Source organism: Falco rusticolus, chromosome 1 (genome assembly GCF_015220075.1).
Source record: "Falco rusticolus isolate bFalRus1 chromosome 1, bFalRus1.pri, whole genome shotgun sequence".
Taxonomy (NCBI): Eukaryota; Metazoa; Chordata; class Aves; order Falconiformes; family Falconidae; genus Falco; species Falco rusticolus.
Window position 1 is genome coordinate 106,227,775 of NC_051187.1, and position 21,884 is coordinate 106,249,658.

The 21,884-nt window shown below is 40.2% G+C and overlaps 1 protein-coding gene across 1 annotated transcript in view; it reads left to right on the forward strand.

The window, feature by feature from the left end:
• Nucleotides 1-21,884, forward strand: part of LOC119151003 (bifunctional heparan sulfate N-deacetylase/N-sulfotransferase 3) — a 69,972-nt gene that overhangs the window by 17,888 nt on the left and 30,200 nt on the right. Inside the window, exons 3-5 of the mRNA XM_037394273.1 lie at nt 12,024-12,111; nt 15,744-15,898; nt 19,516-19,701. Coding sequence (XP_037250170.1) covers nt 12,024-12,111; nt 15,744-15,898; nt 19,516-19,701 — 429 coding nt within the window. The remainder of the gene's footprint in view (nt 1-12,023; nt 12,112-15,743; nt 15,899-19,515; nt 19,702-21,884) is intronic.

Below are 21,884 nucleotides of genomic sequence, written 5' to 3' on the forward strand. Positions count from 1 at the left end.
TTCTTTTGCATGGAATGTCCTTTCTTCTTAGCTGTTCAGTCTGAAAGAAGTCAGTGCAACTATGTGACTGATTCTTGGTGATTATGCTCACAAAAGAAAAGAAAAGCGCTTGGTTGCCAGTGTATATCTAATCCCTCATGGAATAACAGTGCTCTATCTCCAATTCCAGTTTCTTTTCCTGCGCAAACGTCAACACTTGTGTAAGTGTTACTCCCTATTGAACAATTGACAGAGCATAAAAACCTTATGCCCAATTTTTAACAATCTTTACAATTTAGGGTGCTCCTTCTGATACTTTGCGGTCCTGGAGATGAGTTAGTGTTGCTCCTTAAAATGTATTTTCCTATTTGGAATAAATCATAAGTGAAATACCATTTTATATATAATTTTACAATATTACAATAATTTTGCAAATTACAATACATTTGCAAATAGAAATAGTGGAGAGGACAAATAAAAAGTCAGCGACTGTGTAAGAGTAAGGCTCTGTGGATTCGTTCCAATCCAAGCCAGTAAATTAGAGGGACAGCAGCCATGCCGTGCTGTGCAGAGGTAGGGCTGGGAACACCACGGGTATTTCCATGGAGCTGTAAGCCACACAGCTCTACGCCAGGCTCCCATTCAGTGTTAGCACGGCTGGGAGTAACCCAACTGTGTCTTCTCCTGTTTTAAAGCAGACTTGGACTAAAATAAGTTTTTTTGATAAAACTCTAATGGCATTCAAAAGGAGGCTGAAAAAGAATTTTGCATTGATGTAAAAAGTGGGCTTTTTATGCTGCAAAACATTTCTGTTATCCCTTGTCCTTTCTCATTGCCTTTGTTAAAGGTAATAGAAATGTTGGAAGTCGTAATCCAGAAAACATCCTAAAACCAAGATGAATACTAAAATATACCTGAGTTTTTAACATAAGCGGGGTTGAAATTCAAGCTGTCTATGAAGGCTATCATTTTACATCAGGAAAGTACTTCATCTTAGTAACTGAGGAGGTTTCTAGAATATTGTGTTCAGTTATGCACCACTTAATCAGAAATATTCAGAGAGTGTGTAGGGACACCAGCATAGTCAGGAAATGTCTGAGCAAAAAATTAAAAAATAAAGGCTAAAGAATTCGGTAAGTAATGATGAACAAAGCAGAAAGCAATAGGCTGCAGATGCCTGCAGGGTATAAACAGTGAGGATAGATAAAAATATTTAATGTAAGGCACAGAGATACTTAAGTGTAGGCTGAATAGCCAATAGAAGGCAGAATAGAGTAGAGGCTAATAACCAAAAGGAAGTAAAAGGATTATGTAAGTCTTTAAAAATTAGACTTGGCAAAAGGGTATGAAATACGCTATTGGAAGGAATATAATATTGGCAGGGAATTTGTACTAAGATATATTCTCAATCTCTTACAGTATAATCAAATGCAGAACTCTGTCTGGATTCCTGTGTGTCAGTTTGAGGCTGCAAGTGTAGAATTTGGCAAGCTGGGATGTTTATCTACATAGATCTACTTTCCGTAATCCTGTCTTTTAGAAATGTCTTTTGTGCAAAAACAGGAAAGATGTGTATTAACACCTCTAGCAAAATTATCCCCCGTGTTTCTCTTCTTAATGTCCTGTGTTTCACTACAGTCTCGGCTGTTTTTCTGCTAAACTATATCCCTTAGACTAGGTACTACGTAGGAGTCAATGAAACTGTCCAAATTTTTATTAACTTCAAGTTCTTAACATCTTTTCTTTGTTGACTACATAAAATCATAAAACTTTTTATCTGTTATTTCATGCAACTTTGTCTTGCTTTCTCTTTTTCTGTCATTTCTTTGATACCGACACTCATGTAGCAGGGGAATTTCATTCAGCAACTTAAGGACTACTCACAAAGACAAGGAAAAAAAATACGTATTTGTGACCCTTAGCTGGTGAGCAAGCTGAAAAGTGAATTCCCAGCTGTTTCTGACATGTAGCTTTCCAGGCAGAAAGAGAATACGAAAATCTATTTGATCAGAGAGATTTTTATTTTTTCTTTCAATAAAGGTGGAGCATAGAGAGAAAAAGACCTTTTGGTATGCCTCGGCTCACCCCAAACATAGGTACAAAGACAGGTAGATATTTTTAATCGGATACATTATAAGAGAAGCACAGGTATCGTGTTTTGCTCTATTAGGGGGAGAAGAAAACAAACCAAGAAACATCTGTGAATGGACTTCATCATCAGTGTGTTGCGCAGCCTGTGGAGTAGTCAGTGTATTTAACATGCTAGTGATGTGGTAATTCTGTCGTGCTTTAATAAATTGGGGGAGCAACCAGCTCTACTGTGATTTTTATACAGAGGGTTTGAGTCTTGATTTATTTCCACTGTATTTGTTCTCTAGTATATAAAACTAAGCATTAACACAAATATTGTGCTTGTCTAGAAGCTTCAGTCTTATGAGGGGCAGAAAGTATAAACTAAGAAGCAAACAAAGCCCAGAGTGTTTCTTTTTGATTGGTAACAACATTTTACGCATAGCTTGTATCCAGTATTTTTTTCAAGCTACCTAAATAGCAGCTTCTTACACATTGGTCTGTGGACTTGAGTTTTTCTGTGATCGCATAACAGAATTATATTGTAATTGTGGCCACTGTTACTCAGTGATCACTTTCACAATGATGGGAAAATATTGTAAAAGTTTAAATGCTTTGAATTTTATGTGCTCTGGAAAAACAGATGAATACTACCTACTGTTTAACTGTGATCATCTATATAATGATGTAGACAAAACATTGAAATCTTGTTTATTTAAAATTCTGCTGAGCAGGAAGCACAGCTTTCAGGTCTTATGGAGACAGGTGAGTCTTAGTTTATCCAGGCGTGGCCATTGAGGTCTGGAGAATACTGACATTGAAGGAAAAAATAATACTGAATGTTTTTTGGAAGGCCATATTTGCAGAATGTTGGAATTTGATGTATACAACAGACACCCCATTTTTACTTTCATTTCTTAAAAAAATTGGGTATTTTTCATGTCCCTCTTTGTCAGTCCAGCAATGAGATTGAAAGAAGCTATATTTAGATTGGACATAAGGAATTTTTTACAATGAGGGTGGCGAGGCGCTGGCCCAGGCTGCCCAGAGCAGCTGTGGTGCCCCATCCCTGGCAGTGCTCAGGGCCAGGCTGGACGGGGCTGGGAGCAGCCTGGGCTGGTGGGAGGTGTCCTTGCCCATGGCAGGGGTGGGTGGAACTAGAGGATCTTTGGAGGTCTCTTCCAACCCAAACTGTTCTGTGATTCTATGGTCAATCTAATGACGTTTGAACCTGCTGACAGATAACGCGCTGTTCTCAAAGGCTGTAGAATTCCTGCTGGCATCCTGGAGTTCAGCATGGGGCAAGGCCTGTACACAAAAGCCATGCCTGCACTGAAGCAGAGGTTTCAGAGCGAGCTCTGCATTTATCCTTCACTGCGAGCTGCCCCTGGCTGATCCACGTGCTGTGCCTTGGAGCCAGCGATAGCACGTACTGTCCCTTTTTCATCTAGACAGGCTGCGTGGGGCAGAGCGGGAAGGAGGTGCTTTGGGGACCTAATGGGGAGTAGCCCTTGTCCTCCAGCCAAGCTGCTTGCTGTGCATGTTGGCTGCGGAGAAAGCTAAAGCTGCAGCTGGCGTGTGAGGAGGCGTTAAGAAGCAAACGTGCTGTTCATAATGAATGTGCTACTAGGAGCTTGGATAATAACCTCTGTTCTTTCTGAGCTGGGTGACTATAAAATATATGCACCGTTAGACTGAAGAGCTGTGCCATCCTTTTAAATTTTATGACAAAGTATTGTGCGTCCTACCAAACAAGACCTGAAGCTGTAGAAGCGTGGGTTGTCTGATGAGGGGATGCAGAGGTATAAATACTTTGTATCCGAGGTTGTTATTTGAACCTGAGTTTTTGAGGCCGAACACTTACTGGTAGATAGACAAATGTCAGCATGGATTGGTGAGCAGCTCTTACAGTTTATCTACTGCTAATGGGATGCAACAGAGGCAAGGCAGACGAAGCAGGCAGAGCAAAGCAGCCCAGAAGTGACCTGGAACAGGGTCTGGACTGCTCCATCACCCCAAGAGATGGCTGGTCATGCTTGGCGCCGAGGCAGCTGGGCGAGGGGTGTGCGTGGCTTTGCAGCGCACCCACCTGAATTCTCACGTTGTGACTAACAAACCTTGGCTTCCCACTGTACTGGCTTATTAACAGTCACCAGATCACAAGAACTTAACTGGATAAACATGAAGAGATTTTAAATGCATTTTAGACGTCACTTTTGGTTGTACTTTGAGTTCTGTTATGCTCTGAGAACTTAACCTCTTCGTACTTGGTGTTTCATAAACAGACAAAGTGTTAGACAAAAATGCAAGACCCAAAAAGTTTTCTATTGAATCCTGTCTGACCAAAATCCAGGGGAAAAGATCATATGCAGCAGTTGGGTGTTTATTAGTTCTATTTCAGTTGGCCCGGGGGGGGGGGGGGGGAGGAAGGGGGGTGGTGTTTGACCTTTAATTAAAGGAAATGCAGGACTTTATTTCTGTTAACTACAGAATAATGAGATCATTTAGCTGTTTAGTAACAGTAACCTCTTTCATCAAAGTATAGTTTAATCAAGAACTAATAACATAGAATTTCATATGGAATCCTGAAAACAGCATGCTAATTACTTTACCTTATTAAAAAGTATTGACACCAAGCATTTAAATCCTTTAACTTACCTTGCCATAATTGGCTTATTCTCATTAGCCGCTATCTCAACCTCCGAGAAGTAAGAAGCTGGTGAAGGAAGTTAGAAATATTTCTTAAATCTCTTGGTTGTACAAATGATTTACCTAGATGAAAGAGCCTAATTACTCGAAAATTTATATTTGGACCGCCATCAAGGTCATTATTGTGTGTGATATTAAAAATACCTACAAAGGAAGGCCCAGTGACATTAAAACTGTGTGTTCTGATGAAAAAAACTTTCGAATGAAATCATTTGAGACAATGTTTTCCAAAGTGGCTACATATATTTGTAGTATCCTTTAGTAGACCTTGAATTCAGATACCTAGTTGCGGAGACTGTGCACATAAAATAAAGTTGTGGCACCTGAGGGTTTTTTTTAAATCAGGTCCGGTGTGTCTTAGTTTTTCAGTGTCCAATATAAGATACACGTAATTGGGCTCCAGCCTGATATCTCATCTTACTGACACTTTGAAGAGAAGCTGCATTACCTAGTTAATGGTGCTTATTGAATTTATTGGAAAGGCTCACGCTGACTTCTTCAGCTGGTGAGCATAGACCCTGATATTATAGGAGGTCAGGTAGGATACTCGGGTAAATGGATCTGGCAAACAGTCCAGATCAACCCAAGCAATCAGTGGGAGCTTTGCCTGTCCTGCACATTAAAGGCTCCAAGGCATCTCTGTCTGATAATTTCAAAATACAATTGCTGCAGGTAGAACCTAGCTGTCAGTAAAGTACAGTAAATACCAAGTCACTGAAACCAGGTACTTCGTTTTGTCTCCAGGGAATTTCTGCGCACATTTTCTGTTTTAAATTCTACCATGCTACATGGCCCTTTGTAAATAGGCATCCTACTGGCATGTGGTACTGTTGTAACTGTTACATCTTTTGAAGGACTTGGTAGACTTATCAAAATCCATGGTTTTAACTGAAAGAATAATTAGTTTCTTGAAGCTACTGTATCTTAAACTTAAGTTTCATCCTCTGCCCCATTTTAATTTTGTTGTACAAAGTAACAGGAATTGTTGTCTTCAGCTCATGTGGAATCTGATATTTCATAAACTTGAATATATGTACCGTCAGCAGTTTAGCTTTTCCAGCCCTGTTTCATGTCTTTCTATTTATGCTGGCTTGTGTCCTCTTGGACATCTCGCTTCCACCAAACTGTAGAACACAGTTTAGGGTCTATTTATAATTTATGGTCTCTGCCAGCTAAACACTTGGCAGGAAAAGCCGAGGATTTTCTTTGTTTTTTTCTCTTGCCCTCTCCCGTAGTGTCAGATCTGTTAGGAGAGTACAGTCAAAAAAAAAATTTTAAGTATTCCTTTCCTTTTGTCTGAAGGATATTCAGAATATTTTTTCAGATACACCCAGTATGCCCAAAGCAATTATTCATTCTCCTGCATAGATTAAATGTTTATGGTAATGGGTGTCAAAATGCTAATCTTGGAAATCCAGAAAGAATAGACGTTGAATTTTAATGATGTTCCAAAATACATAATTTATCATGAGGGAAACATTTTTCCTCAGTAGCAAAATAGTTTAATAGAATAATGATTCCCAGCCATTTGGGACGGACCTTCGTGGAGACTGTCTTCCATGCTTCTTGCCATGCTGCCTCTTGCTGCCTCCAAACACCCCAAATTCTTGGCGACTGCCTTCCCATCCCTCATCGCTGCCACAGTTTCTTGACCACCTGCCATCACGGTCTCAGCATTTCTCACTTTCGGGCCCTGCTGCACTGCTGCTACACCATTTGTTGTGGATCCCTCCCCTTCCCTCTCCCTTCCCGAGTCAGCGTGTCCCTGCTCCTGCCTTTCTGCCATCCCCCTCAGCAGTGCCGGGATAAACCTGGGGACTGATAAGTAGGCACGGCTGCTTGGCCTGGCCTCTCCTCTGTGCCACATACTGGCTCTGATGTGGGACACTTCACTGGAGCCTTTAAGTTTAGGGACTGGTATATAAAACCTGATAAAGCAAATCTCAAAATATATCTGGGAAATTTTAAAGACTGTTTGTTGAACTCTGAAGAGCAACACAATGCTCTCAAAATCATAATTTTTATATGTGTCATAAATGCAAACTTCAGTCACATGTGTGTTACGTTCCTCAAAAAACTTGGCTTTAGTTCTGTTTCTTCCCTCTTTTGCAGGGGTTAAACCAAGGAGGAAATAACATACAGAAAATTAAAGCTACTTCTGCGTACAAACTCCCATAAAGGGGCTTTGTGTGCTTTCACATTACACTTTCTATTAATTTCTTTTACCTTTTCAGAAGGTATGTGCCTTTATTAAAGAGCCAGTACAGCATTAGATGTTTTCCTCAAAAGCAAAGTAATTCCTAATGTAATGGCTCCTTTGATAGCATTGTTAGACACGAAATAGTAAAGCAAGAGTTGAGAGATGTGATCTGCTTCCCAAAAAAAGGAGGAGGAGGTAGCCTTTTTGGAAAATTACGAAGCTGGCCTTGCTTTTGTTACAGACATGAAAGCATGCACTGATTGGAAGTTCAATATACTATTGCTCCAGCATTGTGAGGCTATGTCTGTGTGCTTGCCCATCTAGTTAAAATTCGTGTGATTACAAGTAAAATTAACAGCATTTTGAGCTATTCCGCTTTTAAAGTGGCTAAGTTCTTCAGCAGCCTTTCAGTAGGAAAACAGTCGTAGCTATGCTGGCATGACTACAGAAAGAAGTCATAGTTCCTCTTCAGTGAAGCAGAGTTCAACAAAACATTCTTGAATTCTTTGTTTCATCAGCCAAGGTGTTTGGGCCTGAATGTTTTTGTTGGTGCTGAAGAAATTGCTATTTCTTCATTCTGTCTACTGAAGACAGGCTGACACTTGTGACTTCTCTGTGACAGACTATAAAATGAAATCATATAAAGAAATATTGGAGGATGGGATGCAGGGTGGTTTCCTGGAGATGGAAATGGGAAGCAAGTCTGGCGAGACGAGTTTTATCCTTGGCTCTACTGCTGATTTACTTGAGCAGGAGCTTTTGACAGCCTGTGTCATCTGTCTGTGCCTCTGTCCCATATGTAAGGTGAGAAAAATCGAATAAAACTGCTTGCTTTGTAAACAAAGTTGATATTTCTGAATGAAAATTGATTAAAAGAGCTAAACATTACGGTTGTTGAGAAAGAAAGAGGCCATCTATACAAAGGCAGGAATTTTCATACATTTCCATTGCACAGATATTTCAATTGAAGAATAACTCTCATGGTTCCTTGTGTTCCGTTTATGATCTTAGAGTCCATTTTCTCCTAAATTCTCAGTTAGTTGAGATCCCAGTGGCAATTACAGCAGGTTATGTTTGCCGAGGTGTTTCATCAGAAATTAAATAGAAATAACGTCAATGGGATGGTGCTGATTAATCTGAGAATCTGGCTTTATTTACAACATACCTGATTTCTTATATTCCTTTGTTATGCTATAAACTTGTCAGATGCAAGGATTGAAAGAGCTGTGTTGTTTTGCTGTCGGGATAACTTTTGTCTATTCCTTGGATTGTAACAGGGCCTTTTTCTGAGATTTTTTTAGACTTTTGGTGAAGAAGGGGGTCTTTCATCATATGTTGCATTCTAAACTGGACAGTTTTTTAAAGATAATCTTCAGTACTAGTGTAACATCTCACACAGATATCCAGAGGGACTGTTCATAAACCAGTCATAAAATATACAGAAAATATCACCAGCTTACCTTCAGCATATAAAACAGCATTTAGAAATGAAATTTCAGGTTTTTCGTCCTCCTGCTTTTCTCTCTTTCTGATAGAAGCTCACAGTAATAGGCCCTGCCATCTGCTACTATATATTTTTCATGAGTTTTAACATTTTGTTTTTAGAACCTGAAAGATGAGTAAAATGTCAAGTCACCCAGAAAATAATCATAGGCATGACAACTCAAATGTTATCTCAGCTTGTCTGTACAAGAAGTGGTTCACAGCAGGTCTGTGCCCTCCCTCGCTGCAGACAGAGCAGGTGAGCAGGTGCGCCCTTGGTATTATCTGATACATTTTTGAACACCACAAGGCTTTCACAGAAAATCTCCTGTTGATTTTTATGAGAGTAATGTAGGAAAAAAAAACAACAAACCAAAACCAATGGCATAGCTTTCAAAGTTCTTTCTGTAGAAAGTGAACTTCCAATTTCCTTTAGTTTCCTGTTACTTGGAGTGTGTTATTGTGACTGCTGGCCTAAATAAAATGCCACTACCAGGCAGTCATTGAGGTGAGAAGGTGGTAACTATACTAGCAAAATTAATTCCCAGCAAAGAATAAACTCTGTGTTGCATTATCATAGAAATGCCATGGGCTTCTTGCTACCCTCCTCCCATTTGCAGTCCTGGGTTTGCGGCTCTCCCATCAGCCCTGTGGCTGCAGTAGGCCAGGGGGGTGCAGCAAAGATCTCCTGCCAGGTTGTATTTCTCTGGCATTTCCAGCTGCTCTTCATTTTTCCCATTGTGTTTATCCATCATGCTGAGATTAGACTGGAGCTGAAAAGCTGAGAAGATGTTAAAAAGGTACAGAGTAAGACCTTCAGCTCAAAAAATGCTCACAGTTCTGCTCTGGTGGGGAAGAGCTGCGCAGCCCATTCATGCCGCCTCGCTGTCAAGCTGCACTCACATCTCTTTCATTCGACAGGCATAAAAAGTGTATAGCCATATCATTTGCCTCCTACATTTTTAACCATGCAAAGATAAAGTTATTTCATTGAATAGGTTCCTAGCAGCTCAAGGATGGTTTTCATAATAAATCCTCAGCAGATTTGCTCCCTTTCATTAGAATAAGAAGTCTCTTCAGCGATCTTTGCACTCAGCCTGTGCAAAAGCCCTCATTACAGTGTTGCAAGATTTTTCTGTCTTAATACTCCACTTCAGAAGTCCTGAGCTTGTTTTCAATTATCTCCATTCTGTGCTGTATTTTACTCATCCCTTTAGAAAGTCCCTTGTTCACACGACATTTTTCAGGCTTTCGTGAAAGAAGATGATCTTCACCTTACTCGTACTGTTCTTTGAAACGCCTGCACTGTTGTTGCTGGAGCTACGCTGCAGGAGAAGACAGTGGGAGAGGCAAGTTACTTCCAGATCTGAGAGGACCTTAATAGGAGGCAGAAAAGTGACGGTGCTTTCATAGATGTAGTTTTGTGATTCATATATGTTGAATGAATCCACTTAGGCATAATGTTCTGCTCTGCCGATGTGGTGAAGGTGGCAAGTACTGCTGATGATTCTAAATTGAAACGATCCGGGTTTTGTCAGCCATGTCAGCAAAACTCAAATTTGCACCCCACCGGGATGGGGACAACTGAGTGTACTGCCGCTGCCCATGAGCTCCCTCCGGTACCAGCTTCCCGGGCCGGCCAGAGCGCCGAGCTTGGCGAGCTGACCGACCCTCCCAGGCCGGGTGGCGGAAGAGTGGAGAGCGGCTGTGCTCCCGCAGGGCCAGGGCGGAATGCTGGGCTCTGGAAAGGGAGTGCTGGGACAGGCCGGCACGGGGCAGGGGCTGTGGCCATGGCCCATGGCCACCCCTCACCGGGAACGGGAGCTCCACTGGGCCTGCTGCCATGGCCTCTCCAGGCTGGCGCGCAGGGGGGAGCCCCTGCTGCTGGCACCCTTTGCCTTTTGTCACTGTGCTGGTGTAGGTTTGATAGTGTAAGGAAATGAGCTTGACAGAGCTTGTGGCTGGAGTTCGTACTGTTATTAGAACCGATAGAGATGAGCCCTGGAAAAGAGCTGAAGAAGAGCTCGTACCCCCAAAAGTTTCTCTGATAAGGCGGGTATCGCCTCCTTCTGTAAAATGGGTCATGTTGTAAGGACACGTGTAACTCGCCCATGTTATGCCTGTGTCTAAAGCAGGGCTCAACTTCTGTGCTAACATTTTATGGTCATTGGTGTTCCGTTTAAAAAAATAATTGTAGACAAATCACTTGTATAAAGAAAATGTTCAAAGAAACTGTTATTAAAATTACTGGCTCATGTTTTGCAGGGCACCAAATTGTCATTGAATTTCAAGAGTAGGGAGCCTACTAGACCTTTAAATCTTTGAAGATCTCCAGTTACTTTAATCTTTTTGTGCTTTTAAATACATTCCCCTTTCATAACATGCGTAGTTACTCATTTCTGACAATAGTAATGCTTTTAATTACTTTTTTTAAATCATTGTGCTATAACATATGTTGACTTTGAAAATTCTTTTATCACCTTTGACATATAAATACTTCCCTTACATTCAAAGCTACTGCATGAGTGCCTGTCTCCAAGAGTGCACATGTGTGTGCGTGCTGTAGCCGGCCGTACGCTTCTGCTGTGTTGTGTGCAGCATCACAAATCTCCAAAGAGTCCAATGTGTTCATAAATTACCAACTATCAAGTGCTCAGTTAAAGGCAGGCTATTTGGAGAAATGTGCAATCAAAGTCTCATTTTAGAGGAGTCTTTTTGCTCTTTTGTTTTGTTCTTGCCTTGCAAAGTTTTATTTTGCGTTGAAGAGCTAGGTTTCTTTGTTACACCTGGAAAACGGAGGGAGCAAATAGCAGCAGAGAGTAAGAGCTTGGGAGATAACTCCTGCAAATAATATGTAAATCTTGAGAGCAACAAATCAAGAAGACCAGACTGAAATCAGAGTGAAGCTGTATCTGATGAATAATAGCTTTCCTCTTTCTTCCTACATGCTATTTTTTTGTTTGTACTAATTTAGTGCAAGTACATGTATGCTGACAGCCAGTATGCTAACTGTCTGAGAAATGAGTCAGAACTTGGGTGAATTTAGGATTAAGTTCTTTGATGTAGAATAGGCTTCATCTAGCTTCTTTTGGTCTTTCTGGGTGTGGGGTTTTTTTCATTGCCAGTAGTTTTGAAACATGACTTAAATGCTATGTATGTACTTGACCAGATCTAGAGAAACATAATTCTAATAGATGCTGTTCACCCGAGAAAATGGAGCACAAGAGATCTGAATTTCATTCCTGGCTGTGTCCCAGGTTTACTGAGTAATCAATCAGTGGAAGGTCTTTTGTCTGGTCCGTGCCTTTGTTTTCCTATCCCATGGTTCAGGGGGTAAAACAGTATTTAACAGCTGGGCACCTTTATAAGGAAAATGATGGAGTTTGCATGCTGTCTTTAATCTTTATATGGTAATGGAAATACCTGTTACTTGTTTGTCATATATAGAGAGCTGTTTTTAAATAGCAAAACCAATTGAAAAGATGTGTACTTGTAAATATATATATATATAGTTATATTACATTTCTGTGTCAGGTGTGTGTTCTGCAGATATGTTTATATGGTGGGTTGTGTTTTTTTTCAGGCCCTGCTTGACACTCAGAATCTTTTGAGAGCTCAGATTACAAATTTTACTTTCAACCTGGGATTTTCAGGGAAGTTTTATCACACAGGTAAGAATGAAATACTAAAATCAATTTCATTGTGATGGTGTTTTTTGTAAATATGAGGGAAGTAGGAAAGTAGACTTGAGGGTCTGAGTAGAGAAAAGAGTTTCCTTCGTAACAGGATAACTAAAAATTCAAATTGTTCCTTCTTCCAGATTGCTTTGGGACATGCATTTCTGCAATTTGCAAATCAAATTTTTCTCCTAAAGTTATTATACTTGATTAACCTTTTGTTTGAACTGTAGTCTGTCTGGAAATAACCACATAGGTAGAGTCTGTAACATCTTTTTGCAGCAGCATTTCTCTTTTAAAACAAAAAGAAAAGAAAAAAGGTGCTCATTCTTTGCATAATAGTCCAATAAATAGAGCAATGATGTGGAAGTAGGAGAGCCAGGCTGTAGTTTCTAAGGGAGAGACTAAGCCCTCCAGAGAAGTGTACTGTCAGACCATATATGAAGTGTCCTGAAAAAGAGGAATGTTCCTCCTCCTCCTGCAAGCTGGGACATGCAGAAGCCCAAGAGTCACAGGGCCAGGAGGAGAGCTTGCAAGAAGCATTTCAAGCTTGGGTTGACAGCTTTGTGTAGGGGTTCTACACATTACATGTGTGTCATTGGATAACAGTAACATCCGTCCTGAGGGTGGGATAAACACATCTCTTACCATTGCTTTATAATTTCATTCAATTTGAGCTAGCTCAGATGCTCACTACAGAACCTCTCCCAGGAAACAGTGAGAGGGAGGCAGATAGAATAGGTGAGCTGGATTTTTCTCTGCATCCATTTCCTGAGCACACAGAATTTAGGTGGTGATTTTAAGTGAGCAGGAGCATCTGGGATGAGACACCTGTCGTTCTAGTAAGCTGTGATGCCTGCATTAGGTGCAGGTGTAGAACATACTGAATTCTTCTTCCCTTGCATTGAAATGCAGTTCCTTTCATCCTGTTGTTGAGTGGTAAATTCCACCGATCAAATGAAATTTCCCGTTGACTTCACGGAGAGATCTGTTGAGCTACTACAGTTTATCCTTTTGGATACTTTAATCTCTACTGTAGAGATACAGTAATATATTACCCATTAAAATAATTTTATACTTCAACTGCTGTGGAAAAAGGGAGACATAAAAGATAAGCTATTAAATAGGATGTGATGTAGAAGAAAGAAGGTGCTCTCCACTGTCAAACAGGGAAAAAAAGACACAGGTGCAAAATAGGACAACAGCAGAGCCTGGAAGAGAGACAAAAGATAGCACAAGATAGTGTCATAGTTGAAGGATGTTAATATGGAAGGAGGGAAGTGAAGTGACATATTAGCTGAGACTAGGAACCAAAGGAGTTATTCAAAACCAGAGAAGGATATACAGAGCTTGAGTATGCTCGACAGTTGTGGAAATTACATAGCAGAGGGATAAGCATAACTTTTCCTGTGCTTGGTTGTGCACCTTGGTCAGTATTACTTATATTAAGAAGAGAAGAGGCAAGGAAAGAAATCTGTTATTTAGAGCTGAACAGCTGCAGAAGAAAGCGGCTGGGGCTGTACAGTCCCTCCACAGGTCTCTCTTGGGCTCAGCAGACTTCAGCTAGGCTTGGTACATGTCCAGGTTTCACCTCTGCAATCCCAGTGTCACCTGCACAGTTCAGAGAGACTAGAGGTGCCTTAATTTTTTTACATTCAGGACATCCCTTCCTCCTTCTGTTCCCATTCCTTCTTCCCCTTTCTTTTGCCAGCAACATGGTCCCAACTGGCTGGTTTGTCACCAGTGTCTCAGCAGGCAGAGGTACTTTTCAGACCATGTCTTTTGCCTCACTTGACAGTTCAGATGCTTTGGAGGGGGACACGCACATGGGTTTCCTGGTTTGGGATGAGTAGGATTTAGCAAAGGTATTGCATGTTTGTAGTACAAACCAACCCAGTTACTGGCTGTAGACTCAATGAGTTGAGCCTGTGTGTGTGACAACCCATCCCTCGCTGTGGGTTTCTCCCTTTCTTGGTGTGGTTTCTTCTCCCCGATCTGGCTATCGCACGACCTTCAGGTGCTCCTGGCGCTTTCTTTGGTAGCATGTGAGCATCACACAGTGCCCTGTGGACTCAGATGGAGTCCTGAAGTCTAATGATCCTACAAATATTGACACATCGTTACCGATGTCTGCCCACATTTTTCATTCCCTGCTATAGTTCCCTCAGAGGTAATGAGGAATATAATTGCAACAGTGACGGTATGTCAGGCAAAGTTTGCTGAAGGAAAGGGGAAAAAGCAAAAGGCACATAGGGTTAGTGAGAGTATGACTGTGCAGATGCAGAGAGCATCGGAGCCAAATGTTTGGCTGGAAGACTGAAAAAGAAAAATAGATGTTACAGAATGATGAGAGAGAGAAAGGATTTGTCAAGTTGTATTGGTGGCGGGAGTAGGAATGATCTGAAAGGAAGGAAGCAGGTGGGCCATGGAGATGTGTTAAGCTACGGGCTGTCAGAGTTCAGCTCGTACGATCTTTATATGGCGGCCTGTGAAAGGCTTATTGACATTTGGCGGCCTTTGACAGAGCTAGCCTGTCATTAGAAGTGCCCTGGGACTAGGATAAATGGTTGGGCTTGAGGGCGAGGGGGAGGGGGAGCGGCCTGCTGTACCAGCTAGCGAGACCCTGACACCTCCCGTCCCCACGGGGCTGCCAGGCACCCAGGCTGACCCTCGGCGAGGAGCTAGCAGAGCTGCGGCAGGGCCCCAGTGCCGAGAGCGGCTTGCCGTGGCCCTTGGACCACCAGAACAACTGCTGGGGTGCTGGGGGCCAGTGGGCCTGCTGCCTGCCCCAGGGAGCCGGGGCTATCCTGGCCCATGCTTCTCACAGCCTGGGGACCCACCAGCACCAGGCTGGCCAGCTCGGGGGTGCAGGAGAGGCCCCACCGCTGCCCGATGCGCTGCTGTAGGTAGGAGGTGGGGAGAGCAGCAGGGCCCCAGTGATCCCGCTTCACTGGGGCTGTGCTTAGGGATGGCAGTGGGGCCTTATCCCTGCACTGCATCCTCAGGGGCAGGCGGGAGAGCATTGGGAAAGCTGAGCTCGGAGCTTGGGGATTAATGCTGGGAGCTCCAGCCACCCTGTAAGTCCCTTCAAAGACACAGATTCCTGGGAAGTCTGGAATAAGCCCCGATTGGAGAGGTAGGAATGAGTGGGGAAGAGCAAATAGTTGTATTCTGCATTATAATTTGAAAAGGCCACTGGAAAAAATACTTCCACGTGTCAGATGTAACAAAAAGAAGATAAGTGTGATTGGGGAGTGAATTTAGTTTGGATAAGAAATACTAGAAGAGAGTTGCTAGCATTTTCATTCACACTCTGTATTGAACTGTCTCATATACCATTTATCCGATGCCATCCCTCAGCTACTGACATTACTGATACAGCACATGCACGTGAGGACAGTGCTGTAGCACGCAATCGAGATGCGGTGAAAACAGGGCACTAGGGCTTTTACTTGGCTGTAATTACTTCAGGAAAAGGAATATGGACTTGGACACATTTAAAATCCTCACTGCTTTTTAATGGTCACATTTTATCATGCCAGTTTCTTTCTTATATTTGCAAACATTTGTAAGAATATAATAAAAGTAGAGGCTTTACTTCAAAGATACTTTTTTTTTTTCCCCAGGCACTGAGGAGGAAGATGAGGGTGATGACCTGCTGTTGAGGTCCGTGGATGAGTTTTGGTGGTTTCCCCATATGTGGAGCCACATGCAGCCTCATCTCTTCCACAATGAGTCGTCACTGGTGGAGCAGATGATCCTCAACAAAAAATTTGCCTTAGTGAGTTAAATTTTTACATTTTATATTTAATTTAGGCATTCAAAAACCATTACTCTTATTTTGTTGGAAAATCAGTCCTTGTGGAATTTGTTTTCATCTCAATGATTTGGGAAAAAAAAAAAAGTTATGAAAAAGTGCTTTTTGCAATCATGCTGGTTTGTGCTATGAACATTTTGTTTCTCTGAATTTTGTATTTCCTTCTCCATTAAATGTTAATTTATTTTATTACTTTATGAAAAATGCTGAATGGAAAATTCTTTCAGAATGAGGAATAAATATGTTCCTATCTTCAAAAGTCAATATAGATAAAAATTCTTCTATTTCAATATTTTTCTACATAATTTTTTTTCTAAATAACCTATTGTTTAGAATAGGAAAAACCCAGTTTACTGAAAGAATAAATACTCTGTCAAAACGTGTCAAATGACTTTATGAAAACACTGCATGTTAGGATTAACTAATCATACCACATTTTCGAAAGGGTTTTCTGCAGTGATACCTATTAACATCTTCTATATTCCTTTTGGATCAGCATTACAAAAACTTGTTTTGAAAAGTATTGCCTTTACTAATTATTTATTCACAGTAAAACTCTGAAAAAAAATGTTTTGGTGAGAATGTAAGAAGAACAAAACCAGATTTTTAGGTCTGAGGATACTAGAGAAACAGGATTACCTTTTCTCTACAGTTAATTTCATGCAATGATATGTATTATTTGTCTGAAGAAATGGTGCAATGCAAAGACATAAAGAAGTGTTATATCAGAATATCTCAGCAAACGTTACTTGTTTGCTGAAATAAATACATCTACTCTTCCAACAGCCTAGTTTTACTTCTCCCTTTGCAAAATACACTGGTTGCTCTTCAGCTGGAAGGTAATGATTTAGTTACTTGAAAGAGCAGCAGAATTTGCAATACCAGAACAGAAAAGTGTGCACTTATAGCCATGTGTCAGTGACTGGAGGAAGAGGAGATAGACCTAGAATATCAAGCAATTAAAATTTGTATTTGAAAACTTTGCTTTTAAGTAAGATGTATGCATTCTTTCAACCAAAGATTTTACCAGGTTTACAGTAAACTGTAGTTGTACTGGGTACAGGCCAGCTCAATTTTAATGTTTCCTTTCAAGAAAGCATTTCAGTAGAAATGAGAATGATGAAAATTTAAAAATCAAGTGCCCAAAGTTCCCGTTTTTCTATGAATCTGTGTACTGTTGCAAGCTCCACTGGAAATTAGATTAAGTTCTTGTAGTTCCATTGTGGCCTAAGACATCCTCTGGGATTAGTCTACAGTATGTAACCATTAAGGTGTGTTGTTAGAGTCATTCATATTCAACCCTGTTTTAAGTAACTTCATGAATTTCCATTTTCTTCACTACTTTGAATGCTCTTAATACTGACAGATACCTTATATTAAATGTTTTTCATGTCTGAAGCTATGTATAGACATACAGACGTGAAGCTACTCATTATGTTTCATTTGCTTAAAGCATTTAAATTAATAACAAAGATAAGTATCCTGCTTTTTTGAAAGAGGCTGAAATTGCTCATGCCTCATGCATTACCAAACTGAATGTGTATATTGTGTGTGAAATGTGCAACTTGGGAATTACAGTCACTAAGAAATAACAGAGACACTAATACATTGAAGATGATAGGCTCATAATTAGAATGAAAGATTTTAATTACGTATTTATTACTGCATATTGTAAAACTTGAGGGGAAAACCCTTAAAAATCAGACATTTGTTTGTAGCTGAATGAAGGAGATGAAATGGGGCACTAGAGAATGCAATTGCTTACATGCTCTGTAAAGATTTTTCTTTCTAATGTTTATGCATGCCTAAGGGGGGTAGGAAAGGTAAAAGGAAGAAGAATTGAAATATCTGCCATGGAATTGAATAGTGTAAAGCTGTGTAACTGATGGCATATCCATTCTTTATCTCCCCACACAGTAAAACCAATAGGCCAGATCTTACTCATTGCTACTTTGCCAGATTACATAGTGCACCCCAGCTGTAAACCAGCAGACGACATACTCCCAGGGTGCAGCGGGGTCTCTGATGGGGTGTTTGGATCTTATCCGGGAATGCTACAGCCTTATGAGTATTCCAAAAGCTGCATCAGCCTCAGGGTGGTAAAATCTTGTGCCCCATTATGTGTGCCATAAATTGCTAAAAGGAAATAGTAATTTCACCAGTTTTTTTAAATATAGAAAAATTAGGGTTCTTGGCTGTGATTAAACCATACCTGTCTGTTACACATGGTGTTACACCGGGTTCAAAATAGCCCTTTATTGAGGAAAAAATAGCTTTCTTCCCTTCCACACTTCACATCTTTAAAGTCTTATTTCCCATGGTTTTCCAGAGCAAAAGCAAATGCTGCTTTTTGTGAATTTGCTTTCTTTTGAGCTGGGAGTAAAGTTGTCATATTTAAATTATAACAGATAGGTCTAATACTGAATCCTGACCATCTGAGCTTTTCAAGTCATTAGCTTTCCTGCAGTAGTCCAGTCCTCCTCCAGAAAAGATGAGGACGGATGATTTTGCTAAGGTCACACACCCATTTTTATTTGCGATAAAACTTAGAGAGTTTTTCATATTCCTTAGTAACTAGTTTACTCAAAGGAAGAGACTCAAGTATCAACCAACTCTTACCTTTGTGCACAAAGTATAATTAGAAGACAGGGTGAAGATGACTATAGAAGCGCAAACAATCCAAAAAAAACCTTGAAATTCAAAGGTTGAGCAAAGGCAGCTTTCCTAAATCATTGCTACACAACATCATCTTATGGACAGTGTATTCTGCTAATCAGACTATCAAAGAAATATCTGCTATATACTGTTCCTTTGAAAAGTTACCTGAAAGGAAGGAGAAAAGGTGTCAAAATTTATTAGAGTATGTTGGAAACCAGAAACTGGAAACAAAATATATTGAATGTCAAGAGAAGGTAATACCAGCAAGATCAGTATGTAAACAAGATAAATGATAGGAGTCTGCAAAAATGGAAGATGTACCACAAAAGGGGTTAGTCTACGACATCTGCCTATTATCTTCAGAATTTACAAGTGATTATCTTTCTCCTTTTTAAAAATGACACTAAAATGGTTAAGCTGGTTTCTGAATATGTTTTTATGTTTCAAGTGGACTAGAAAGGAAATGCAGTGACTGTGAAATTTGGGTAACAATCCATATAATGGTGTAGGGCCCATGTAGTGGAAATCACACTTTTGTTTGTAACTGTCAAAGGCTACCTATTCTGTTGAATATGTGCCAGTAGTTTCCTCTCTGAATTCTTAGTTTGTGAGCAAATTCCTTGCAAGAACTTGAAAGAAGTTTTCTGTTTAATGTAGATTGAAAAAATCAATGTAAAATATATCTAATCACTGTTCCCTACACTCTCATAAAAATATTGATTTAAAAGGCTTTTCTATTAAAATCCTATGTTTCTTCTGACCATGCTGCCTTCCGTCTCCTTTACATATCAGCATATTTTGATATCACCACTATTTGCATTTCAGACCAGTTCTTGAGCTCTCACAAACAAGGGATTTGAGAAGTGCCAAAGCATCAAATTTCTTAAGTTTTTGAAAGCAGTCATTGTTCTTTTATGTTTTAGGAACATGGTATTCCAACTGATTTGGGCTATGCGGTGGCTCCACACCATTCTGGAGTCTATCCAGTACATGTTCAACTTTACGATGCCTGGAAAAAGGTCTGGAATATCAGAGTTACCAGCACAGAAGAATACCCACATCTGAAGCCTGCAAGGTATAGACGAGGCTTCATCCACAAAAATATCATGGTGAGTTGTATTTATGATGTTCATATTACAACCACTCTACAGTTTTATGAACAATCTATTTTTGTGGAAAAGCACAGTATCCCAAAAGTTCACATTGTGAGAAGCAGATATTGCCATGCATAAGTAGCAAGATACATCTGACAGTATCTTGTTAATTAAAATCAGTCTGTTGCTGATGATGTTACTGCTGATGAAGGTGGCCTCCAGGCACACCAGTGTTAACACTTAACAGGCTGTTAACTGATCTAGCCCTGCTGTTAATACTGGTTTAGAGAGCTCAAGGAAAAAGTCAGCTTTGCATCTTTTAACAGAATATTATGAGTTAGATTTCTAGCAGGTTTTAAATTTGCATAGTTCCATTAACTGCGAAAGAGTTCTGCCAGTTTATGCCATGTAAGAATCTGGATCTTTGTGCATACAAATTTTTCTTCCATTTGATCAGTGCACGGTTGCCCTGATTTTGCTTCCTGACACACAGAGATGTGAGCTGTGCCTAGGCTGTGGGCGCAGGTGACCAGGCTGGATGCAGGTCAAACGCTCCAAAGGCTGGAGCAAGGGGGAGACACACACACCCCCAACACACCCCTCCAGGGTATGAAACCACTCTGTTGAGGCAGCCGCAAGTCAAATCACACACTTTTTTGGTATCGCATAATTCACAGCGTTGTTCACTGACAGCAGCGTTTGCCAAAAGGGGTTCTACATGGCTGATATGGAAGGTGTTAAGTTACAACTGCCTGGTCACCAGGATGCAAGCTATTTCTGGGTCCCGTATTGTTAATATTGTCTGAGAAGTGTTTCAAAATAACTTTCCAAAATGCTTGATGGAATGTTCTCGAGTAACTTTCTTCTGGAGCATGTAGGAGAGCGGTGAATGGGAGAGATCCTACTAGGGTGTGTACAGTGTTACACCTCTGGCTGCAAACAAGCAGTTTTGGAGAGGGTCAAGCGCCTTAGCGCAAGACTGCCACTCAGCATGTAACAGAATTCTGGTATTGTCCTCAAGTTACCACGGATACCACTTTTCTAAGCAGAATAATAGTATTTAAAAGTTTTGATCTATTTTTGGATGAAGCAAACTAAAATGATCTCCAGACATCCAGGAAAAAAATTGACACCGTACAGATTTGAGCTACAGTTTGTTCTCCTCAAAGCAATTGCTGCATGTAAAATAACAGGTTTGTGGATATGCTCAGGGGGCATGAAGGATTTGAGGCAGACTGACAGACTTTCAAAATCTCCAAAAATAAACTCATAAATTTTTGTTAAAACATGTCATTTGAAGACATGTAATAGGATTTAACACAAGGACGCTGGGGCCAAAAATCTATTTCCAAGCAAGAACAGTCATATAAAACCACCTGTTTTGGGTGTCTCAGGCTTTCAGTTCTCCAGGGTAAATGCATTAGAATTTTACATCTGTGGGTTTACAGTGATGAATACATTCAGTAATAAAATCGTTGTGTAAGATTTGCCAGAGCATTTCCCATCTAGTACAGCTTCATTGCCTGCCTCTGTGAAGAATTGTTCTCATATTTCACGATAAAATCCAAAGGTTTTTAAAAAGCATATACAAGTTTATAGCAAATGTATAAATTTCATACATTTTCTGACAACACAGTTTACCATCTGTGGTCCAGTATCCCATACATGACAGAAAGGATGCCGAGAAATTAAACTACAAGAAATAAGGAGTATTTACAAAGCCACAGTCTATATCAAGCAAGGGATTTGTATGCTTTAAAAGTTTAAGCTATCATATAATAAATGTTCTAAATGGGAATAAAAAGTTTGAAAACAATCCTAGTTTAAGAATTACACATAAACGTCAATACTCAGCTGATTATTTTCTATTAAAAATAGAAAAAATACTCTCCAGTTAATTATTTTCTGAAGTTGATACAAAATATTTTGAAGTTCTACTGGAAAACCTAACTGCATTTATTAGTTCTTCCTATTCAAAAGACTTGTTCTTTACATGTTTTTAAAAATACTTTTGTTTATGCGGCTTTTTTTTGCAACTGGTCTTAAAAAAAACAGCACAGTTGAATGGGAGGCAGATCTTTCTTACAGTGTGAGCATTATCGGCAAAATTCATCATGTGTCAGTGTAGAATTATTACTGGTCGTGATGCCTGAGCCAAAAAAAAAATAATTGACTTTCGACTTCCAGTTTAAATTTAC